Source organism: Atractosteus spatula, chromosome 7 (assembly GCF_055471065.1).
Source record: "Atractosteus spatula isolate fAtrSpa1 chromosome 7, fAtrSpa1.hap1, whole genome shotgun sequence".
In the NCBI taxonomy this organism is placed as follows: Eukaryota; Metazoa; Chordata; class Actinopteri; order Semionotiformes; family Lepisosteidae; genus Atractosteus; species Atractosteus spatula.
The window spans coordinates 55,017,135-55,037,356 of NC_142712.1; the positions used below are offsets into that span (position 1 = coordinate 55,017,135).

At 42.3% G+C, this 20,222-nt stretch overlaps 1 protein-coding gene across 1 annotated transcript in view; it reads left to right on the forward strand.

Annotated features, from left to right (window-relative positions):
• LOC148831450 (RNA polymerase II elongation factor ELL2) overlaps positions 1-20,222 on the forward strand; it is a 50,465-nt gene continuing 30,243 nt past the window's right edge. Inside the window, exons 1-2 of the mRNA XM_088922179.1 lie at positions 1-138; positions 7,144-7,191. Coding sequence (XP_088778305.1) covers positions 1-138; positions 7,144-7,191 — 186 coding nt within the window. The remainder of the gene's footprint in view (positions 139-7,143; positions 7,192-20,222) is intronic.

Consider the following 20,222-nt stretch of genomic DNA (forward strand, 5'->3'; position numbering starts at 1 on the left):
ATGGCAGCACTGAGACAGGAGGAGCGATACGGGCTGTCCTGTGGTAAAATTAACAAAAATATCCCGAATAAAACGCTTTATCACGTCAAGCTCACCGACACCGCCATCCGAGCTTTGGAGGCATATCAGAACTTCAAGGTAACGAGAAAATCACGTTTTTCCCCATTTACTTTTTTGGATATATTTATTGTTTTCTTAGGCTAAGCTTTAAAGGGCTCTTCTGGAGCAGGTTTTATGCGCAAGTAGGCTTGGATAGAAAAGGGGGAAAGTTGCCGGTAACTTCCAGAAGTGACAGAATCTGTAGAATGTGAACTGGGGGCTGTGGGAGGAAACTGTAGCGCTTTGCTAAAAAGTGCATCGTATTAATGAAAAAAAAACTTACGGGGGCTATAATTATGGTTTGAATACCTGCGCAAAAATAAACACTGTAACCCCGTGCAATTTTATTAAACACCATGAAAATTTTAGGGAATGAACTGGGAATGTTTCGCTGGTATAGATTAGGAACTACTTTTTTTTTTCTCGGAGTAGAATGATTTTAGCTAGCTGAGCTTTAGATACTTGGTATACCATATCTTTCAGATCTGTTTTGCGCTGTCAACAATATTTCAGTTCTGTTTTGAAATCATTATCATATGTAGAAGCCTTAAATCTCCTTTCAAAGATTATGGAAAGCCTACTGAAAATTAGAGGTATGGGTTAGAGGTATATAGTTTGTACACAAAAAGAGCTTTTTATTATTAAACAGTTTAAATTGCAGTTTTTCACGCCGTGTCTTTTGACTGTGTCAATTGTGTAGCAAGCAAGCAAGCCTTTAGGGAAATAATCTGAGTGCTTTTCTGTATAAATATACGATGAAAGGGATCGTACGGTGTGTGTGGCGCACAGGGTTAGATTGTGTGATATTGGTTACTCTTTAGACAGCTGTATACAACTGTAGATTTTGACTTTAGTCGTGCTTCAAGAATATTCGTGTTTGAACTAAGATACCAGTGCTTTCTTTTAATTCTATGTAAAGTCGACAAGTCGCTCTTCATCGTGGTCCAGTCGGTGTTGACCAGCTCTTGTGGTGTTTAAAATGTGTATATTAAGCGTTCTGGTCTACTAGATAAAAGTAGTATCATCAAACATCTCACGCCGCTAATCTCCTTTCTGCTTCAGAAATCTAGGGTAGAAAGTGTCCTGTAATCTTATCTCGAAACAAGTGGAAGATAACCACAAATTTACGGGCTGATCGTTTCTATATTATGCTACTATTGTATCCAAACTAAGGCAAGTCAGTTACATATATTTCTTATGTAGAACGGTTAGGGAGATGATTAAAATCAAAGGAAATGCAAGATTCGGATGTTAATCACAAAAAAAGATGCATTTTTGTTCAGAAAATCGCTTTGTTACAAATGAAATGAAATGGCATAACCGCAATAAAGACCATTAGCGCAAGGGAACGTATGCATTCGAACAATTTCTGTAACCCGTCTTTCTTAATTTACTGCAGGGCAGATAGCGACGTAAAATGAGATAGTAAGTGAAAAGCTTTTGTGCAACAGGAGTCTTTAACAGTAGCCATAGCTTGAATTCCCATGCAATTAATGGCTCAATGGGAGCTCTGGACGCCAGCTGGACCGTGCGCCTGGTCAGTCTCCCCCAGTCGTCCCCCTCGGCACTCCTCTTCGCTGATTGGCTGCTGGCGCTGTGTTTTTGTGTTGCCGTGCTCCCTTTGTACTGTTCTGCCCTTTAAACGCTTTGTGCCACGCCCCCTTCGGCTCTCATTGGCGCAGAGGTGCGGATCGAAGCGCTCTGTCTGGGTCCATCGCCCAATCAGAAACAGCGGAGCACTTCCTTAATCTCCAGAGATAATTTATCCTGACATGCTGCAAGACCTTTCAACTGGAGCAGCCTGCTTCAGTGAACAATGCCGAAAAACAGAGTCGAATGTCAACACTCTCAAGTAGAAATGTGACGTTTTTGTGCGTGCCCTAAACTCATACGGATCTTATAAAAGCCGTTATTGTTTAGTATTTAATATTTCCGTGCAGGGCAATGTTGAGCAGCAATGGGTTCTCATTTTTTTCGTCGTTCAGTTCGTTTTTCTCGCTCCTGAACGATTACATTCTGTCGTCATGTAAGCGTTGTACTAAATGCAGACTGAGGATCTTCAGCAAGTAGCAAGACACATTCTGCCACATTGTTTTAAACTAATCAGAAAACAAGGTTTCGATAGCTCTGAGACTGACTAGTCAATTTGGTGTAGGTGAGTCGCTGCGCCGAAGATCTCATACCTTTTAGGAGAAACACCTTGGTTTAAGGAGATGAGGCAGTTGTCCCCTTGTAAGCGGTACATTCTTCCTACATTACATGGGGAAGTAGCCCAAGGAAGAATCTGCTCGTTATGTGCTCCTGGTTACCCCTGTAACCAAACCAGGTGACATCGCTGATCTTGAGCAACAGACAGCCACCCAGGAGGCTATAATAGAGCCCTTTTCAGCAAAACACTGAGTATAATCCATGTTCCTTCCACAAGACTTATGAGGCTGATTTACCTGTCAGGTGTGTACATACTGTTTGTATGTTGTCTCCACCCGCCTGAGAGCAGTGATTCACCGCAGGAGGTGAATGCTCTTTCTAATCGTGTCCTCAAGCTCTCTGACCAGAGTCCCCTGTCAGGTCATTCTGGCATTTCTTCTTTTTGTGTGAGATCTTTGTCTAAGGCTTGCAAATGACTTGCTCTGGGTCCCACTCCATCCAGTTTTGACTTTTAATTCTTCAGTTTGTTCATTAATTCCCTTTCAATGAAAACGAAGATTAATTATATCTGCACCCTTGACTGGAAGGTTGCCGGTTTATATCCTGCGGCCGGCAGAGGAATTTTGGGCCCCTGAGCAAGGCCCTTAACCCCAGCTGCTCCAGGGGCGCCGTATAAATGGCTGACCCTGCACTCTGACCCCAAGCTTCTCTCCCTGTCTGTGTGTCTCATGGAGAGCAAGCTGGGGTCTGTAAAAAGACACATTTCTCATACAAGAAATTGTATATGGCCAATAAAGTGATCTTATACAGTTTGTCAGTCTGTAGCTGTTTCAAGAGCGGGGAGGGAGCTAAAATGGAGCTGGCGTGTCCCTTTTGAAAATCAGCTGTAAAATCCAATCTGGATAAGAAAATCATGTCAAGTGTGATGGTGTCTAAACCTGCTCCTAAAATACAAATGGAGCCTCCATTTTCTACCTTGAGCACTTTTCCACCTTGAGTGCTGCCCATTTATCAAGTTGAGTAACATGAGAAAACATGTAGGCTAGGTGGAGCCTGTCTCTGCTCTTAAGAGATTTAGACTTGTCTTTTTCAGAGCAAGTCAACAAACTGTCCGATCAACAAGGCTGCTTTCTGTAAAAGAACATTTAAACTGGGGCATCGGCTTATAGCCAAAGATCATCGTGCAAAACCTAGGCTTTGCTATCGGTGCAGATTTGTAGATGATTGTGGTGTTTGCATGAACCTTCAATTAACAAAATTGAAGTGCACATTTGGTTCTTGGATTTTCTTTTTAACTAAAGACAAAATGTGGGAGTCTGTCTGCCAGCAAATCGTATCCTAGTAAGATGTGGAAAATGTTTGATCTTGCTCAGGAGGGCGAACTAATTCTTTGCTCTGCTAATGGTGGGTGTAGATAGGAGCTGTTTGCAGGTATTAGGCGTTCAGGCTAAAGCAAACTGCTTCTCCCGTTTACTCAGGAAATGTAGGCTTTTGAGGTACAAAAGTAACTAGAATATATAACTAATTACAGCAGAAACCACAGCTGCAGATGTTATTAGGAACAAATGGCATTTGATCTTCTCTATTAAAAATCCCCCTGTTCACAGCACTTGGGAGAGCATTTATAATCAGCAGTTCTTAAAAGAAGATGCACACTTTTTCCATGAGTGTTTCAGCCTCTTTAGACAGATACAATATACAGTATTTTGGTATCAACCCCAATTCTTATAAATTAAGAATATAATTAAACCTTGAAAAGATTTGTAACCTAAGACTAGTATAGAGGTTTGAAAATCCACATATTTATTTATTAAAAAATAACTTAAGTTTTTGATACAATGCTAATTTTGTGGACCAGAATAAAGGTGATTTTTATTTAATGTTAAAATATAGTACCTATCAACTCTAGCATTGGTACTGTTTATATTATTCTGTAATGTGCAGAAGCTGATATTGTAGAAGAAAATGAGTTATCTCCAGTCTTTTGAATGCTGGCAGTCATTGTTTTCACATTTGAGCCTGGTTAAACTTTGGGTGGGAGTGCATAGTAGTTATTGTTCAATACTAGGTGCTCCTTTTTAAGCTCAACTTAAGTCTGTTTTTGTATTTGTTTTTCTTAAACTATAGTTAGAAACAAAGTGCGATGGCTAGGTAACAAATGTAAATACCCTCTGGCTTTGGATGAGATTTAAGGGCTTCTTGCAAATAAATTGTTCTTCTCCTGAACTATCTCTCCCTCCCCCTCTCCCTGTATCTCCTCTCAAGAACCCCGCTGATCAACATGGACAGTCTTGTTGAAATCCAGATTGATTAATCATAGACATTCCAGTGCAGATTACTACAGCATCTTAGATTGCTGGACCACTGTTTAGGTTAGAATGTTAAAAAAGCCTTGTTTGGTAGGCCATTTGTGGAAAACATTTTAGCCAAGAAGCACTTCGGAAGGCAATGCAATCTTGAACAGGACAGGTTGCTGTTTTGAAATAAAATGACTGTTTTAAAGCACTGTAGGTCAGATGATTATTTTCAAGGTAGGATGTTTAAGGTGAATGTGAATTTTACAATAAGTGCCTGAAATGTAGGACAAAAAGTTGAACAAACTTGAAACTGCTCCTCTGTCTTTAACATTGGAGAGCTGACAGTGTGGCGGACACTGGGTGACACTGTATCAGTTTTACAGTCCTGGAATAATTGCCTCATGGGGTAAAAACAACCATGCAGGCTGTACAAAGCTGTAATTGTTATGGGTATTGCTTAGTCTATGCAACTTCCATAGCAGGCAGATGTCTTTCAACTCCCTGCTCTCCTGTAAAAGACCAAAAAGAGAGTGCTTTAATTTATTGTTTCAGTTTCTGCATTTGAAAGGAAGTAAAAGTCTAAATTCCGCCCTGCTGTTTCCAGCAGTAAGGTGAAAATGCTCACATATATTTGTGCAAATCTGTTGACAGGCCTTCAGGAATTTTCAGTGAGATTTGCACATGACATGCATTTACTTACTAAAGAGTTTAGTAGATTTATAGTGTCTTCACCTTAGCATTATGCATGCTCATAAATAAAAATAGCATGAACTGAAAAACACTTTGAAGAAGGTCTGTGTATTGTATAATAAATGCTTGTGTTCCTTTTCTCGTGCTGCATCTTGTTTAATTAGTTGGGTGTGTGGCATGCTAAAGTCATCAGTAAATTTACAGAGATTGTAATTTTCCTATTTGTCTTTTTTTCCAGGACTTTCATGTAAAGTGGTTCTATTTAATATAAACACAATAACCCAATTCCGTCTATAGATTTGCTTATTTTAAATGACACAGGATGAGATGTGCATGTATACAGTTAATCAGATTAGCATTTAATTGATTGTGCTGCTGAAATTCAGAGTTTTGTTATTGCATACATCGTTGCCCTGAGACTACTTAACTTTCAGCTGATATTTCTACAAACCTTTCGTTTGACTTATGAAAGTTACATTTGCATACTGAATTACTGCTTCCTGTTGTTATAGACACATACTCATCATTTTTTGAGAGCTGTTGTGGTAGAGAATCTTTTGAATTGCTGTAAGAAATGCTGCTTTGCCTACTTCAGTGCACATAATAAGTTTATAAAGGAATGCGAATACTTTCAAATATGCCTAATGAGGGTTAAAAGGCCAATATCACATTTTCAATTACTTTTTAAAAAACTTACAATTATTTATTTCCATATATTGTATCAGTTAAACTACTTGTGTGATTAGAGGCATTCTGGTGTTTATATCACCAGTTTTTGCTTATATAAAAGGAAGTTAATCATCAACTCAAGGAGACTGTTAACAGTAAGCATAATAGTTTTTTTACTTTGTATTCTTTTGTCCTGCCCATTATCACAAATCGAGTTCTAAAGTTGCACAAAGAAGGGAAAAGATACAGGAATCTAGTGGCATTCAGTATTCATGTTAAATTGCCATGTCAGATATTAAATGTTACAGGAAAATAGGCAAAATCAGAACTCTATCCAGATCCAGGAGAGCAAATGAGATTAAAGCAGGAAGACAGACTGTTTATTTCAGCCTCAGGGTAGCGACTAGGGAGGTGCAGCACAGTGTGGCGTTGTGAGTTCAGAACGTCTTATCACAAGAGAATTGTATCACTAGAACAAACAGGGCAGCAGTAGAGGTAGGGATCCGAGTTCAGGATGTTTCTGAAGAATGTGCGTGCTTCTGTGAAATATAAACCAGTTGGATAATGTCTTCACACCTTCCCGTTAAGGGGTGGAAAATCTATTTATTTCAAAAGCAGAAGCCGAAGTTCATATGGAAGTGAAAATATGAGGCCTGAAACATCTAAGCTAATTGTATCTACTGTCCAGCATGGACAGAAACCTTCGCATGACTGAAGTCAATTCCCAGAACATAGCTTTTAACCTGGCTTTGTCATAAACGGCTGTGCTTTTTAGAATGACGCTAGGCATGAGTGGATGGTGAACACATAATCGCTGCGGAGAAAAGGATCAAAGTGCCAGATTGCCAGCTGCAGTAGCTAGATTCAAACTGTGGATCTGATCGAATGTCTGCCTAGTGTCTTCCCTTCTCATAAACAGGGGAGGAGAATAATTAGAACGTGTTATTAATTCTTGAAGAAATAATACATGTATTGCTTAAGTGATGTATCCAAACTTAATCCAAAGATAATAATCGCAGCCCTGCTTCTTATTGGCATCGTTTGGAAGTTTAACCAATACGTTATGTCACTGTGACTGCATTTGGAACTGATGAACAGGGGACTTGATTTTGGTTTGGATTGTTCTAGATGTGAAAATCTCTGGGTTTTTCAGTCCATACTCACAATGATTCCTTTCAGATGATATCAGATGATTATACTTGAATATCCTGCCCTCATCTCTATTCTTTCTCTTCCACAGGCCTCGATACCCCATCAGCCAGTTATTTGCTTCAAGGGGAGCCAAGGGGTGAGATTTTTGGGTTTTTTTGGTTTGTTTTAGATTTTGCTGACATTTTAAGTGTCTCAATCAATTCTTTCACTTAACAGAAGCATTTAATTATTCCCCAGCATTTAGCTTGTTCTTGTAGTTTTTTTTAATAAGATTCCAATGTTAAACACAGAACTGTTTAGAGAGGCAATGTTTTTTTTTTACAGCAGCTAATATTTCTAAATGTGAACCATTGAAGAAATTTAGTCAACTTTGAAATGGTGTTTGTGATCATACTGTATGCTGAATTCACCCACTGCATCCAGAAGGAGACTGTGGTGGGTTTATACAATGCACAAACAAGCCACAAGCACATGGACGTTCCAGAGAAAACGCCAACACGCTGAAAACAATTTTTTTGACCGTGCACAAATGAGACCTTGTGTATGAGCACAGTCCTGGAAACCTTAGAATGAAAACTTGATTCCTCTGGGCTTGGAGGTGGGTTCAGGGGTCAAACTGGCCACTGGGAAAGCTCAGTTTCCTAAGGTCTTTCTTAACAAGACGGGAACCAAGTCACTGAGAGTCCCTGTAGTCTCTCTTTTACCAGAGGTGGCCAAGCTGCTGTTAGATCAGGAGGGTATGCGAGACCAGTGTAGAGAGTTTGCCGTTCTCTGCTGGTGGCAGTTCAGTAACAATATCTTTCTGGGAGATGGCTCTCAAGCCAGGAAAACTGGGTCTTCCCAGTGTCACCTAGCCAGAGGCATCTGATGATTTCTGATATACCCGATAACCAATAACCCCATTATCTTATTTCTAAGAGATATACTGCATATTAATAAATGTCGCTTTAAATATGTAAAGCAGAATAAATGGCACTAAATACTCACACTAGCATGTATGACAGTCAGTGTATCTCCTTCACCTTTGAGTCTGAAATCCCCACACTCTTATCTAAAATATTAACGCATTAAATATTCAAATTGCGTAACTTGAATGCACGCCGCAGCTCCTTCTACAGCCGACAATAAGCTGCTCCGCTGGGCCAAGTGGATATTAATGAGGACGGCAAAGCCGTAAGAGAAATTTGATTAAGTGGTTGTTGCGGGGGGAAATTGATGAATGTGGCAGACTTGAGCACGTGTGACTGAGCCCTGAAGTGTTACTAGCTAGGGTGACAGACAGCCCCACTGCTCCTGCATCCTAACAGCGGCTGTCCTGGCAGCTGAGCCAGCCGTCAAATTAAGCAATGTAACCTAGCTAAAGAAATAATTTCTGCGTCAACATCAGGGCGCTCTCTATTGCTGTTGATGATCGGCAGCGTTTGACTGTGCACTAAATAATGCAGTACCTGCGTCTCTCTTGAATTCATGCGCCCTCCAGTGCAAAGCCAGATAAAAAAGGGTTCAATGGAGGAATGCAGCAAAGTTTAAAAACAGGCCGCAGATGCACAGGGTGAGGAAATTCCCATAAACATTTTCCTGGCGGCTGGCCAGAATTTCATGGTGAAGGGGACAGTCCATTTCTGAAGCTGTTTCCTGCTGTGGGCTGGCAGCTACCATTTTCTGCTGCCGTCTTGATCTTCCGCTCCAAAACCAGGTCCTTATGATCCAAGGCTCTTGTGGTGATCCTGAATGAGGAGAAGCAACCTGTGCTAAACAGAGCTAGTGTATGTTTTTCAAAGGGCTGTGTGGTTCTTTGTAACTGAAAAAAACAGTAAAAAAGTTGTAATTATATCAGTTCTAAAGCTTTTTATGGAACAAAATGACCCTTGTACAACAGGAAAAGCACTTCAAAGGAATATAATACTTAGCAATTCTGGGAGATTTTTGAGATGTAGCATTAATAATAAAAAAGTACTCAATAAAAATGCCATTGACGTGATGAAAAGTTCAAGCTGTGGTGATTTTAATAGCTGTTGATTACATGGAAATGCCCACAAGGGGCTTGAAGCAATGATTCAGTTTAGTTTGTGGGTGTTCTCTGGGGCAGCACATGGGCATTCAGGAATTTCACATCTTAGTGCCCAGTTCTTTCATGCTGCTATAGTGTGTGCTGGAGTTTGCTTTAAGGTCATGTGCTTCCAGTGGGATTAGAAATGGTTTACAGGTCTTTAATACCTTTCTCCATAATTGGCTGATTGCTGTGGATGTTTGATAACATTAACAAGATTATACTGTTTCGTAATAAGAAATTAACTCATGCAGTTGCTCGGTAATACAGGTTTCTTGGGTGTAGTCTTTGTATTTTATTGAAGAAAAGTAAATCTCCTTAGTTACAGGAAGAGGTACATCTTAAAAACAATCTTGGGCAAAATAGAAGAAAAATTCAAGGTTTACAATCTAAACTGTGACAAAATACAACATGCACCCCTGCAGATTATACGGTTTACCACTCGCTAGAGTCTAAAAATAGTAATATTTGTAAACCGCAGATGCTAAAGATACAGAGGTTTTTAGGGGGGGCTCAAGCGTTTTGAATATTTTTTGTGTTGACAGTAGTACTCAGTGACAGGATGGTAACCGAATGTTTTTTTTATTTTGATTGTAGCCCTCTAATTCAGAGCACTTGTTGGAGGCCCCTAATTAATGCGGCCGGTATGTTTCAGGCTAAGACAGATCTGACTGGCTGACTGCACCAAGAACAGTGTTTTAATGGCGAGATATTTTTATATTATATCATCAGGCTCTGATAACAGGCCAGGGCTTCCTGTTCACTCCTGAAAATGTTCCTGTAAATTATGGAATTCCTGTTTCTCTCTCCAGATTATTAACAGTGGAACAAAGGACATGATCAAAGGCTTTGCAGCCTAGTCACCAGTATTTTACAGTTTACCACGAAGTGCAGAATGGTCACCTGCACCTGATGGTTAGGGCAGTGTTTTCTAGCCAGGAAAGTGTTCCCATTGGCCCAGATGAGAGAATGAAACTTTAGACTCTGAAGGTAATCAAGATTTCATTATACTCTTTAAGATTTTTTTATGTTCAGAGAAACGCTGGCATCACAAAGCATCCCTAGTTCCTCTCCATGGAAAAGAGAAGGAAGTTATGGTTACAGATTTGAATCTTTAAAAAATAGTATGTTATTTTAGGAAATGTCATAATATGTTCGAGGTCTGCTTACTTGACAAGCTACAATAAACAGTATTTATTGGAAGTAAAAAAATGACCACAGTGTCTTCTTTAATGTTTCCAGTTGGTATTTTCTGGACGCTTCACATTTATTAAAAAGCAAGCATGCTTGTTTTGTGCTTTGTAAGCTGATAAAAAGGGTGGACAATAAGACTGCTGCTGTAGTTTGATTTCGGTAGTATTCTTTCATCTGCTGGAGCTCTCTCGTGAGTGTTTGAATTTGTTCGGTCAGGAGCTGAGGAACATTGACAGGATACAGCTTTGAATATGCTAAGAAAATCAAAGACCGTGCTACGTAATTGTACACTCCTATTTCTACGATCACTGATTATTTAAAAAGTAAATTAGCATAATGTTTAACCACTGATCCAGTGGGTGAAATGTTAATTGCTGTGAAGGCCAAGAATTAAAGTATTTTAGATCATTGAGTTATTTTGATGAGTCTTTCCATTGTGGAGCTGCGTGTTAACTGGGATACATATTCACCGGAAAGAAGGACAAGGGGTCTTGTTTTTTACAGAGGCAGACAGAGTGGTCCTCGGGCGTTCATTGCAACTGTGGAGAACTGGCCTTCTCTTGCAGTTCCCTGCAGGGCCCCAGTGCGCCACCCCGTCTGAGCTCCGAGCGCCACACAGGGCCTCCTCCTTTCCCTCGCCTGGCCAAAAGCCCTAACGGGGTGCCGTGGAGTTGCCCGTCTGCAGGCGGCGGGTGGCTTTGGGAGAAAAAAGAAAGAGCCAGAAGTCCACTCCAGTGACGAGGCGCGTGGCCCTCCTGTTGACCTGGGAGCGCGGAGCGGGGCCTGAGCTCCTCGATGCAGCTGTGCAGGATCCTGCGCGCTCTGGCCACCCTGTTTGCACAGCGCCGTCAGTGCACTGCAGGTCATTCTTCTGTTTCTGCACACGGACCCGACAAGTGTGAGCCGACACTGGGCACAGGAAAGGTTTTCATCACCTCCAAGGCGAGTGGGTTTCCAAAACGCAGTGAGGCACAATAGAAGAACCCCTCTTGGGTTGCAGTGTGTGGGCGAGCAGCGCTGCGGTGGCCTGAATACAGGGCTCTCTTTAACATGAAAGGTTCACTTTGGGAGTCTGACGGTGGAACAGACTGCGATTAATTGCAGAATTTGACGCTGGTTTCATCTTCAAGCGGTACAGCTTTGATTTTTAAAGCGAGCATGGTTTCATAATGCGTGGCTTGTGCCATCCTTCAGAGAAGGATAAAAACAATAAGACAGGGTTGGGCCAGAATTCCTTTCCTCTCATCAACACGTTATGTTGTGCTCTTGTTGCACTGTGCAGTTTGTTTGAATCTTAGGTGTGAAGCAGTTTTAGGTTATCGCATGGCTGCCATTATCTTTCCATTATCTCAAATGGAGTTGTTTTTTTTGCATGCTTGAGGGCCCTCCAGTGGGATTAATGCATTTAAGAGCAGATTTTTAACAAATGCATTTTAACCCTTTATTGGTGCTATATGATGTCATATCTGGAATCAGCAGTATATTTCGTTAAAGTGTATTCCTGTAAGATACTCACGAGTAGATGGAGTGGCAGGTGGATGAGAGAGACCCCTGTGGGGGGTTTTAGTTTTCAGTCAGCTGCAGATCTTTATCTTCCTTTACTTTGAGGTGCTGGCACCTCTGATGGTTATTGAAGGTGGGCACTGGAGTGAGTGCAGCTCTGAAACGACTTTTGATTTTTGGTTCAGAGGAAACTAAACAACTGCAACCTGCATGACTGGTACAGTATCTGTTCTTCCTCTGGCCTGGCAGGGATAAGGATGTGTGTGCGCAGAGTTCTTTAGTTCTTCATAAGGCAGCAGTGGGGATCCTCTTCATGGAATAGTTTCCTCCACAGCTTACAGCTGCTCCCCACACACGCATTCCTCACGTTAATTGGTTGCTCCTCATCCTGATTGCCGGTAATACAGAGGAACTTGTTGGGGCGAACACATCCACTCCGCTTTTCTTTGGTATTTGTAACCCTAGGAAAGCCACCGTTTCTTCAGAAATAATTCCCACTCTGGTCTTTCCCCTGTGAGGAACTTGATGAGGAACCAGAGAAGATTGGTGTCTGTGAAGGATTTACTGAAATACGAAAGATTATCCTTATTGAGGTCCAGTATCTTCCGAGGACAGTTAAGAGTTCTTGCAGGGTATGTTGTAACCTTTTTTTAAGCAGCAATGTTACTCTTAGTCAATGTTCAGGCAATCATCTTTTAAAGGTTTTCTGTTTGAAGCTTTTAATTGTGCGAGTGTCAACAGTCTCCCAGGGTCGCTGAAGTCTTCTCACACATGTATTGTTCTCAGCCTTTCAAATCTACAATGAGGAGCTGCAGGTAATGTACAGTCAATGCTCCAGCCTGAAAAGAGTGCACACAGGGTGGCTGGCTGGAGGTGAACATGGTCACCTCACATGTAAATTCTACTGTTTCAGTTTTAATCATAATAGGTGCTGCCATTTGCTTCAGCAAGTAATTTTCACCCCAAAGGATTTCAAAGCATAAAAGTGCCACTTATGGAAAGGTTACATTAATTAACATTCATTTTTACTTTGCCTTCCTGAACTGCAAAAACTGTAATGCTAATTATCTGAAATGGTAAAAGCAAAAAAAAATGCTTATTCATTTTTGGCTTTTCCTGTATTGTCATCTCTTGTTTGATTTGAATCATTGGGAAGAACATTTGTAGTATGGGAGAAAAAAAAAAGTTTGTGAAAACTCCTCCTTTAAGTGTTTCTAAAAGGAGTACTAAACACTTTCCTGAGAAGAATAAAGGATTTTCAGGAAGTTTACAGCCCAGCGGGGGTCTGGATTTAACGCTGAATAATTTCTGAAGTTTTACTTTTCTCACTCAATAAGATATTTTCAAGTTATTGCATGTTCATACTAATTAAGAGTTATGCTTTGATAAAAGAAAAAAACTACAGCAGTATTATTTTGAGTATGAGTGAACTATAAGCTATAAACGTACATTTTTATTGCTTTAAAATACACCATCTTAAGGCTATTCTTCATTAGATTACTGCGGTGTGAATATTTGTGTTGTTAGTGGCTAATCTGAAAAGTTGTAAGATTCTTCAGGTTTTCTCTTTGCTGATTTAATAATTGCAAATTGCTCTTCTTTTTAATGTTATTTTTTCTGCTTCAGTGGGGCTTACTTTAAGCAGATTGGTTCAAACTTGGTTTGACAAGCACAAAAGCTTTATTGTTGAGGGATTATAAACCTTACATGTAAGGGTTAAAAGTTTTGTTACTGTGCTGCACTGAGGACGGAAAGCGCTGGCTGTTAAAAGAAAGTCTTGTGTAAGATCAGAGTGATTACTGAATGCTTGAAGTAAAATGTGGCTCCACTAAGCCTTTTAAAAGTTATTTTTTCTGCTGTATTAAAGATACATTGAAGAACCTTTTACACTGCTGGATGTTGAACATTTGTTTAGGTTCTTACCATCTTATCTGCAAACAGCAGACAGTCTCATCTTCTAATGGATTGTCTAGGAAGAGGCGACCATCGCCCTCCCTTATGTTGGACTATAACTCTCTTGTGCACAGAGAAAGGTGCTGCTCAAAGTGACCCATTATCTGTTGCGGTTGATAGATTAGCCTTGATGCACTTGAGCAAAAGGCACATTTCAGTTGGCCATTGATGTGGTTCATGTGGGAATATAAGACTATGTATTTTTCCCCTTAACTGTGTCCTGCATATGAACAGCAGCAAGAAAACCCATCCTAAATACTTGTAAATGGAAACGAATGGAATGTGATTACATACGCGCTTGATTCCATGCACTGTCTGCAGCTAATGGCAGCACCATTAATCACCCAGTACCAGTGCGAGGAATTCAGTGTTTCTGTCAAGGCAGTGAGGCTCATGAAGGTTTGTGCATTCATTAACATTATTGTTCTCGATCCACCGTCAAATAAACATTGTTTTGTTCTATTAGATTTTAAGACCTGGGAGAATGGAGAAGAAGGGTGCAGTTTTTGTTACAAATGCGGTGCGTTTTGAATTTGGTTTCCTTTTTGTGGCTGCGGGCAGTCAGTTGTGTAGCAGTGCCTTGAATGTGACCTTGTGGCTCATCTTGGACATCTTATCGCAGTGCAGTGTGGTCGAGAGACTACAGCTCTGAAGCTAGGCTCCTTCTCAGTCATTGACATCCATAGATACTCCACCTCTTGGCTGATTGGTAGGCTTTTGGAAGTACAGATATGAAATGTTGTTGTTTTTTCAGGCTGATTGTTTTGAGTCGCTCAACACAGGCCCTGTTCCAGGACTAAACTCTAGATGTGGAGATACAGTGAGCCAATGCATGGAACTGAAGCTCCACTCATAAACAACAAATAGTCAGAAACAGACACTTCAGTGTCTTTAGTCTTGCTAGAGGTACAAAGATTTAAATGGCTCATCAAGAAATGCAGATCAAAATGTTTAACCTTGGCACCCTCTGCAGTAGGGTCTGCCACTTCTGGGCATGGAGAGGTGTCAGGAGAGCCTATGGAGCTTTGCTTAGCTCAGCAGTTTTAACTGATCTGGTGAGGGGTTTAACACAGTGAGACACTGTTACTCTGCGGTATTAAATCCACATTCATTTAATGTGTTAAAAGTAGAGGGAACCGGGGTTTTCTATAAACAGTCCTTTGCTTAAGACTTCAGGACATGTTCCATCATGCTGTGAAAATCTATTATTGTTTATTATTGTTATTGTTGGTTGATTATTTAAAAAAAGTTAATGCTGTTCCTGGGGCCAGCGATTATTTTACCAGTATAAAGATCTTGCTGTGCTGGTCATTTTAATGTGCAGATACGAGGCTATACATTGATTTCACCGAGCAGATTTTGCTTCCTCTAATTTTGTTATTTTGAACTCAGTCACAGCTATCATTTCTCTGTGACAAAATGCAAATTTGTTTAATTAGCCGAAGTCAGCAATGTCACTACCAGACGCAGATGTCTTTTGTGGTAACAGGCTGCTTCTCTGAGGGAGACAATTAACCTCCATCGCTGAGCTGTCCTGTGAGTTTTCCTTTCTTTGGCAGAGACTGGAACAGCAGTGTTGGGGATACTGCTCCTATGTCAGCAGTCAACCTTGAAATCCTCCCTTTACGGTTAAGAGCACTCTACTCTGTATGTCACAGAGCTGGTAGTTTTGTTGCCCAAATGTAAAAATGTTCAGGGTTTCTGAGGAACAAAAGTTGCGCAGAGGTGCACGTTTCGTTTTCTGGCGAAGGAAGAACGAGAGGTTAAAATGAACTCTTCTGCTCCCTGTCGGTTTTTCTCTTTGGCTGTCTGCGGCGTTGAAGGCGTAGAACCAAGCTGAGCTGTTCTGCTGCACCGCAGTTCACGCCGTATTCCAGCCTGAGCGTATCTGACATTTCCAAACACACACTAGAACCCAGCAGATGTAGTTGCGCTGCCGCCAAAGAAAGAGTTATTGTATCTGACTTTGCGCCCAGCAGGAGGGTGGGGGCTTGACATCGTGCTGAGGATTGTGAATCTTTTGCCATTTGGCTCTGATGACACAGGCAGCAGTGAGGCCACTCTTAACTGAATGTGCTGATTTATACTCGGCCTCTCGATGGCCCTGCTGGTTTGGTAGGGCTGCACTGACAACCAGCTTGTAAACTTTCCATTTTAAAATAAAGGAAATAGTCCCGTTTGTTCTCGGTGAGAACCCCTTGGAACCATGTAGATTGGTGTCCGGATTTCATCAAGTACTTCTAGGTGGGCAGTCCGAGTCCTGTTAAGTAGGTGCTTTGTCATTCTATTTGGAAAGTTTGTTTTTTCCCCAAAAAAGTTTATTCAGCTGAGATATTCTTGTGAACTACCAGCCTGCCAGGTGCTAGCAGGGCCTTGAATTAAGAGTGTGTCTTCTGGCCGTTCCTCGCTGGGAGGACTGGGTGATGTTGAACAACATTTATAATGGATATCAATATCTTGATTTTTAAAAGCATGCCGCACAGATAATTGAATATAGTCTAATGTGAAGAAACATCAGTATATTGTGCCCCTCCCTGACAGAATGCCTACTCAGTAAATATTCAGCTGTATTCTGACACAGTCCTTTCTCTAGCAAAACCATGCAAAGTCTTTAGTGAACAAGCTGCATCACATTTGCACTGTTACAACAAATTGGTGAAAATTGCACAGTGAGAACCCCCCCCCCACACACACACACACACCTCCCTCATTTTCACTTGATTCCAGTTGAAAATTCCTGAGGTGAAGTGAACTTCAATAATGAGATTTTGCAGATCTTCAGTCCCTCCCATTTTCCAGGCTGTCATTAAAATGTAGGAATCTCGGGATAAGCCGTGGGAGGCAGTTCAGGCGCAGCCATTAGAGCCATGTGAGATGACGCACAAGCGTTCAGGGTTCAGATCCCCAGCTCAGGTGACTCGCATGCCCGGCCCGTGTTGTGTCTGCTGACCTTGTTGGCTGTCGGCCCCCCCGGCGGAGGGGATGGCAGAGCCCCGACCACACGGTGGCGCTCCGCGGAGGTCTGCCAGCCGGAGGGCACTGGCTCATCGAGGTGACCCAGTCACACTGCACTTGGGTTTAAACAGGCCCTGCGGGAAGAAGCAGTAAAGCACAGCCACAACACTGGGCCCACAGCTGAAACACGCACGTCAGAGCTGCTGGCTTTCTGGTATGATAAAGCATTGGAAAGAGCTGCAAAAAAAGCTTTGCTATATCTGTGATGTCATCAAGGCCTGGATTAAACAGGGACTTCTGCCTCGCCCCAATTTGCAAAATACGCATCTAAATCTTGAAGGCAGTTTTTTTTTCTTTAGATACCTTAGTTACTTTTAGGGGGAAAAGAAAACCTGCCGTCAGTGTGCCAGGTCTCTAATTCGTCTTCGGCAGATGGATCAAAAGTTGCGGTTTAATGCAGACGCAAGTCGAAGGCTGTTTTTTCCCTCTGGCTCCTACACCGTCTTGACTTCGCCGCCATGTTCTTGCACTGACTGCGGGTGTCTGTGGCTGTGAGGGAGGGGGAAAAAATGGACCTCATCCGTTGAAAAGGCTCACCGGTTCTCGTATTAAACAGTGCCCTCACGGGGTTCGGGGTTCAGGGGCGCGCGAGCCCACCGGTTCCAGGAGCCAAGCGACTGGAGGGGGGGGGGGGCGGGGGCTCCCAACGTCGGGCCCGCATTGTTTTGCCAGCCGCTCGGCCCACGCCGGCCCAGAGGTCTGGCATCTGAGAGACGGGGAGCTGGAGAGATGGAAAGTCCCCTGGAAGAGGAGCTGGGGACGAATGAGTTAAGTGACATCTGGTGACGATGATGAAGGAGGAAGCCGGGCGACAGGGATGTGAATAAGAATGGGGAGTGCGCACGCGGGGGCAGGGAGGAGGGGGCTGGGGGTTGGGGGCTGGGGGCCGCCGCGTTCCGGGGGGGGCTGGGGGGAGCTGGGTCACACTGTAAATTCCGAGCTGTCCTTCTGCCCGGGCGCACGCTGGGGTCTGGGAATGAGCATCAGGACGACAGGGGGCCCAGGCATTGCCATGAGGTGGCCGGGCCTGGACGGGCAAGGGCGCGAGTCTGCCTCCGCATGTCGGGCTGGAGTACGTAGTCTTCGCAATGAGCAGTCCTGCCCCAGTGACTTTTTAAGACTTTTTTGTAGCCGTCTCTGATTTTCAGATTTTTTTTTTTCCCGTTTTGAAGCGCCCCACTTTTAGGACAGCTAGGCCTTTCTGGGTTCTGGCCCCGATCCTGAAGTTCAAGAAGAAGAGAAGAAATCCAGTGGTTTGGGAAAATGGCTATTGATAACAGGAGGTTTTCTTGTTTGCGAAGACTGATAAGCCGGCTGTGGTTTCTCCAGAGCACCTAATGCCCTGATGAGGTGGTCCTGGCTGGAAGGTTGTGCTTAAAAGCAGAATAGCCGGAAAAGGGGGGTGGGGTGCTTTTCTTGGGGTTGCAGGGGGTTGTTGGAAGAGCAGTTATTGGCTGAATGCCAGTGAAGTAGCTTTTGATTGCACTGCATGACTGGGCATTTGAGACAGGAAGAAGCCTGCCTGCTACATCTGCTTATAGTATAACCTTCTCTGAGCCAGGCCACAATCAATAATTCACCTCAGATAACTGGGGGAAAGCTATGCAAATCACAAAGCTGCTGAGCACGAAGATCAGGAAAGCGGAACTTTTCATGCCGTGTCGCTGTGCGTTGCGCGGCAGCACTCGAGCCTGTCGTGTGCGGCGGGGGTCTGCGTGCTTTTAAAATCGAACCGCTAACTAAAAAAGAAACATGGAAAGTTGACTGCGTAGTTCAGTGTTTAGATATTATTGATGACTTTGCGAGGCGGTGAATTTATATCGTATGCAATGAATTTGCACAATAGCCAAAATGCAATTAGTCGGGAATAGTAATAAGCGAGAGCACCTGGTGTTGTTCATCACGAATATCAGTAAGGTGGAATTTCATATTTCATGAAACCCGCATCTAAGCAACATCCAACACTGATCTTAGTTTAGTCGTATATGTTTATATTGCAAAAATGAATTATTCAGTTCTGGGGAAAGGTGATACTTTTTTTTTGCTTACATCTCTTAAATTTCCTTTAAATTATAGATATTTATATTATAATAACTTTGCATACCACTGTAGGTTTAAACCTGATACAGATGGATCTTGAGTCCAGGTTGCTACTCATAGATCCTTTTTTTTTTTAGTCACATTAGTGGACGAAGAAAGATGAAATGCTAAACATGCGCACTGTTACCCGGTGTCATGTGTAAACGGTGTGCCCGGTGATGCTCTGTGTAAGTGCAGAAAGAGTGTTAGTCTTAAGAATATGACGATATTCCCGTCTCTTATGTTTTATGTTTTCTTGCACCTCACGTTGGACGTAAAATATTCAGGCGCGTTGCTTCGTCCCCCAGCCCTGTGAGATAGAATCAGATAGACTATTGACTAAGTGAGGTTTAAAGGGCACCCGTGTTGCGCATGTCTTATCTGCGGAAGTCGGGTGGATGACTCGGTAATTACCGGTATTAATGAATGTCTCCTGTGGGAAGCGACATGTCTTTGACTTTATGACCAGTCCTGGGAATGTTTTCATCTGTCAGTCTTGAGAGCGAACGGGCCTGTGTTGTGAGCCGAGCAGTCTAGAATGAAAGGCTGCGTGGTACTGTGGGTCCCCCCCCTCAAAACTCACTCACATTCTTGCTCTCTGCGTATTATTTTATTTAATATGCATTATTGAATCGATTTATTCGTAGCATATACTTTATGTGTATAAAGGAAAAAAAAGTACTCCTTTTTCATGAATTTAGAGTGTCGGGACGTATTCCAAGTCAATTACTAATTAGCCCACTGTAGCTAAAATGTTGAGAAGGAATTTGTTCCTTAAACCTTTCCACAAAACCTTCCGTAAACTGTTGTAGAGTGAAGTTCTTGATTTTCGTCTTTGCTCACGTGAGGCTGGTTTAAATGTTTCATTTCCTTCCCCGTGTTGATGTTCTAAGTAATACACGAACCGTCATTTCAGGAGACTTGTTTTGTTCCCGGGGTTTGCTTGACCATCTGTGGGGAGGCAGAGGCTGTGTGCAGTAAACAGGCACAAGTGCTAACTTGAGTCTCTTAGGAAGTCTCTTGTTCTTTGATCCCCAGACACGAGAGCCTTTGCTAAAAAAAAACACACAAGATCTCGGCCTTAAGAAGCCCCATTAACGATTTCTCTTGAAATGTGTAACTTTTATTGATACCCTTTCAAGGCTGCTTCCCTGATTAGTTTTAAGGTTCTTTATTCATTTAGTACCAGAAAACATGTCAATGTGCTTGTGTTTAAAACCACATAGTTAGTGGTGAGATGGTGCCTTGCAGACTTGTACTATCCAGTAGATCCTGTAGCTTTGCTGTTTTTTTGTTCCCAGCTAGACAGTTAGGCTTGATGTTGACGTGGCCGGCTGTAATTATGTCAGGCAATTGACTGGGACCTCCCCCCC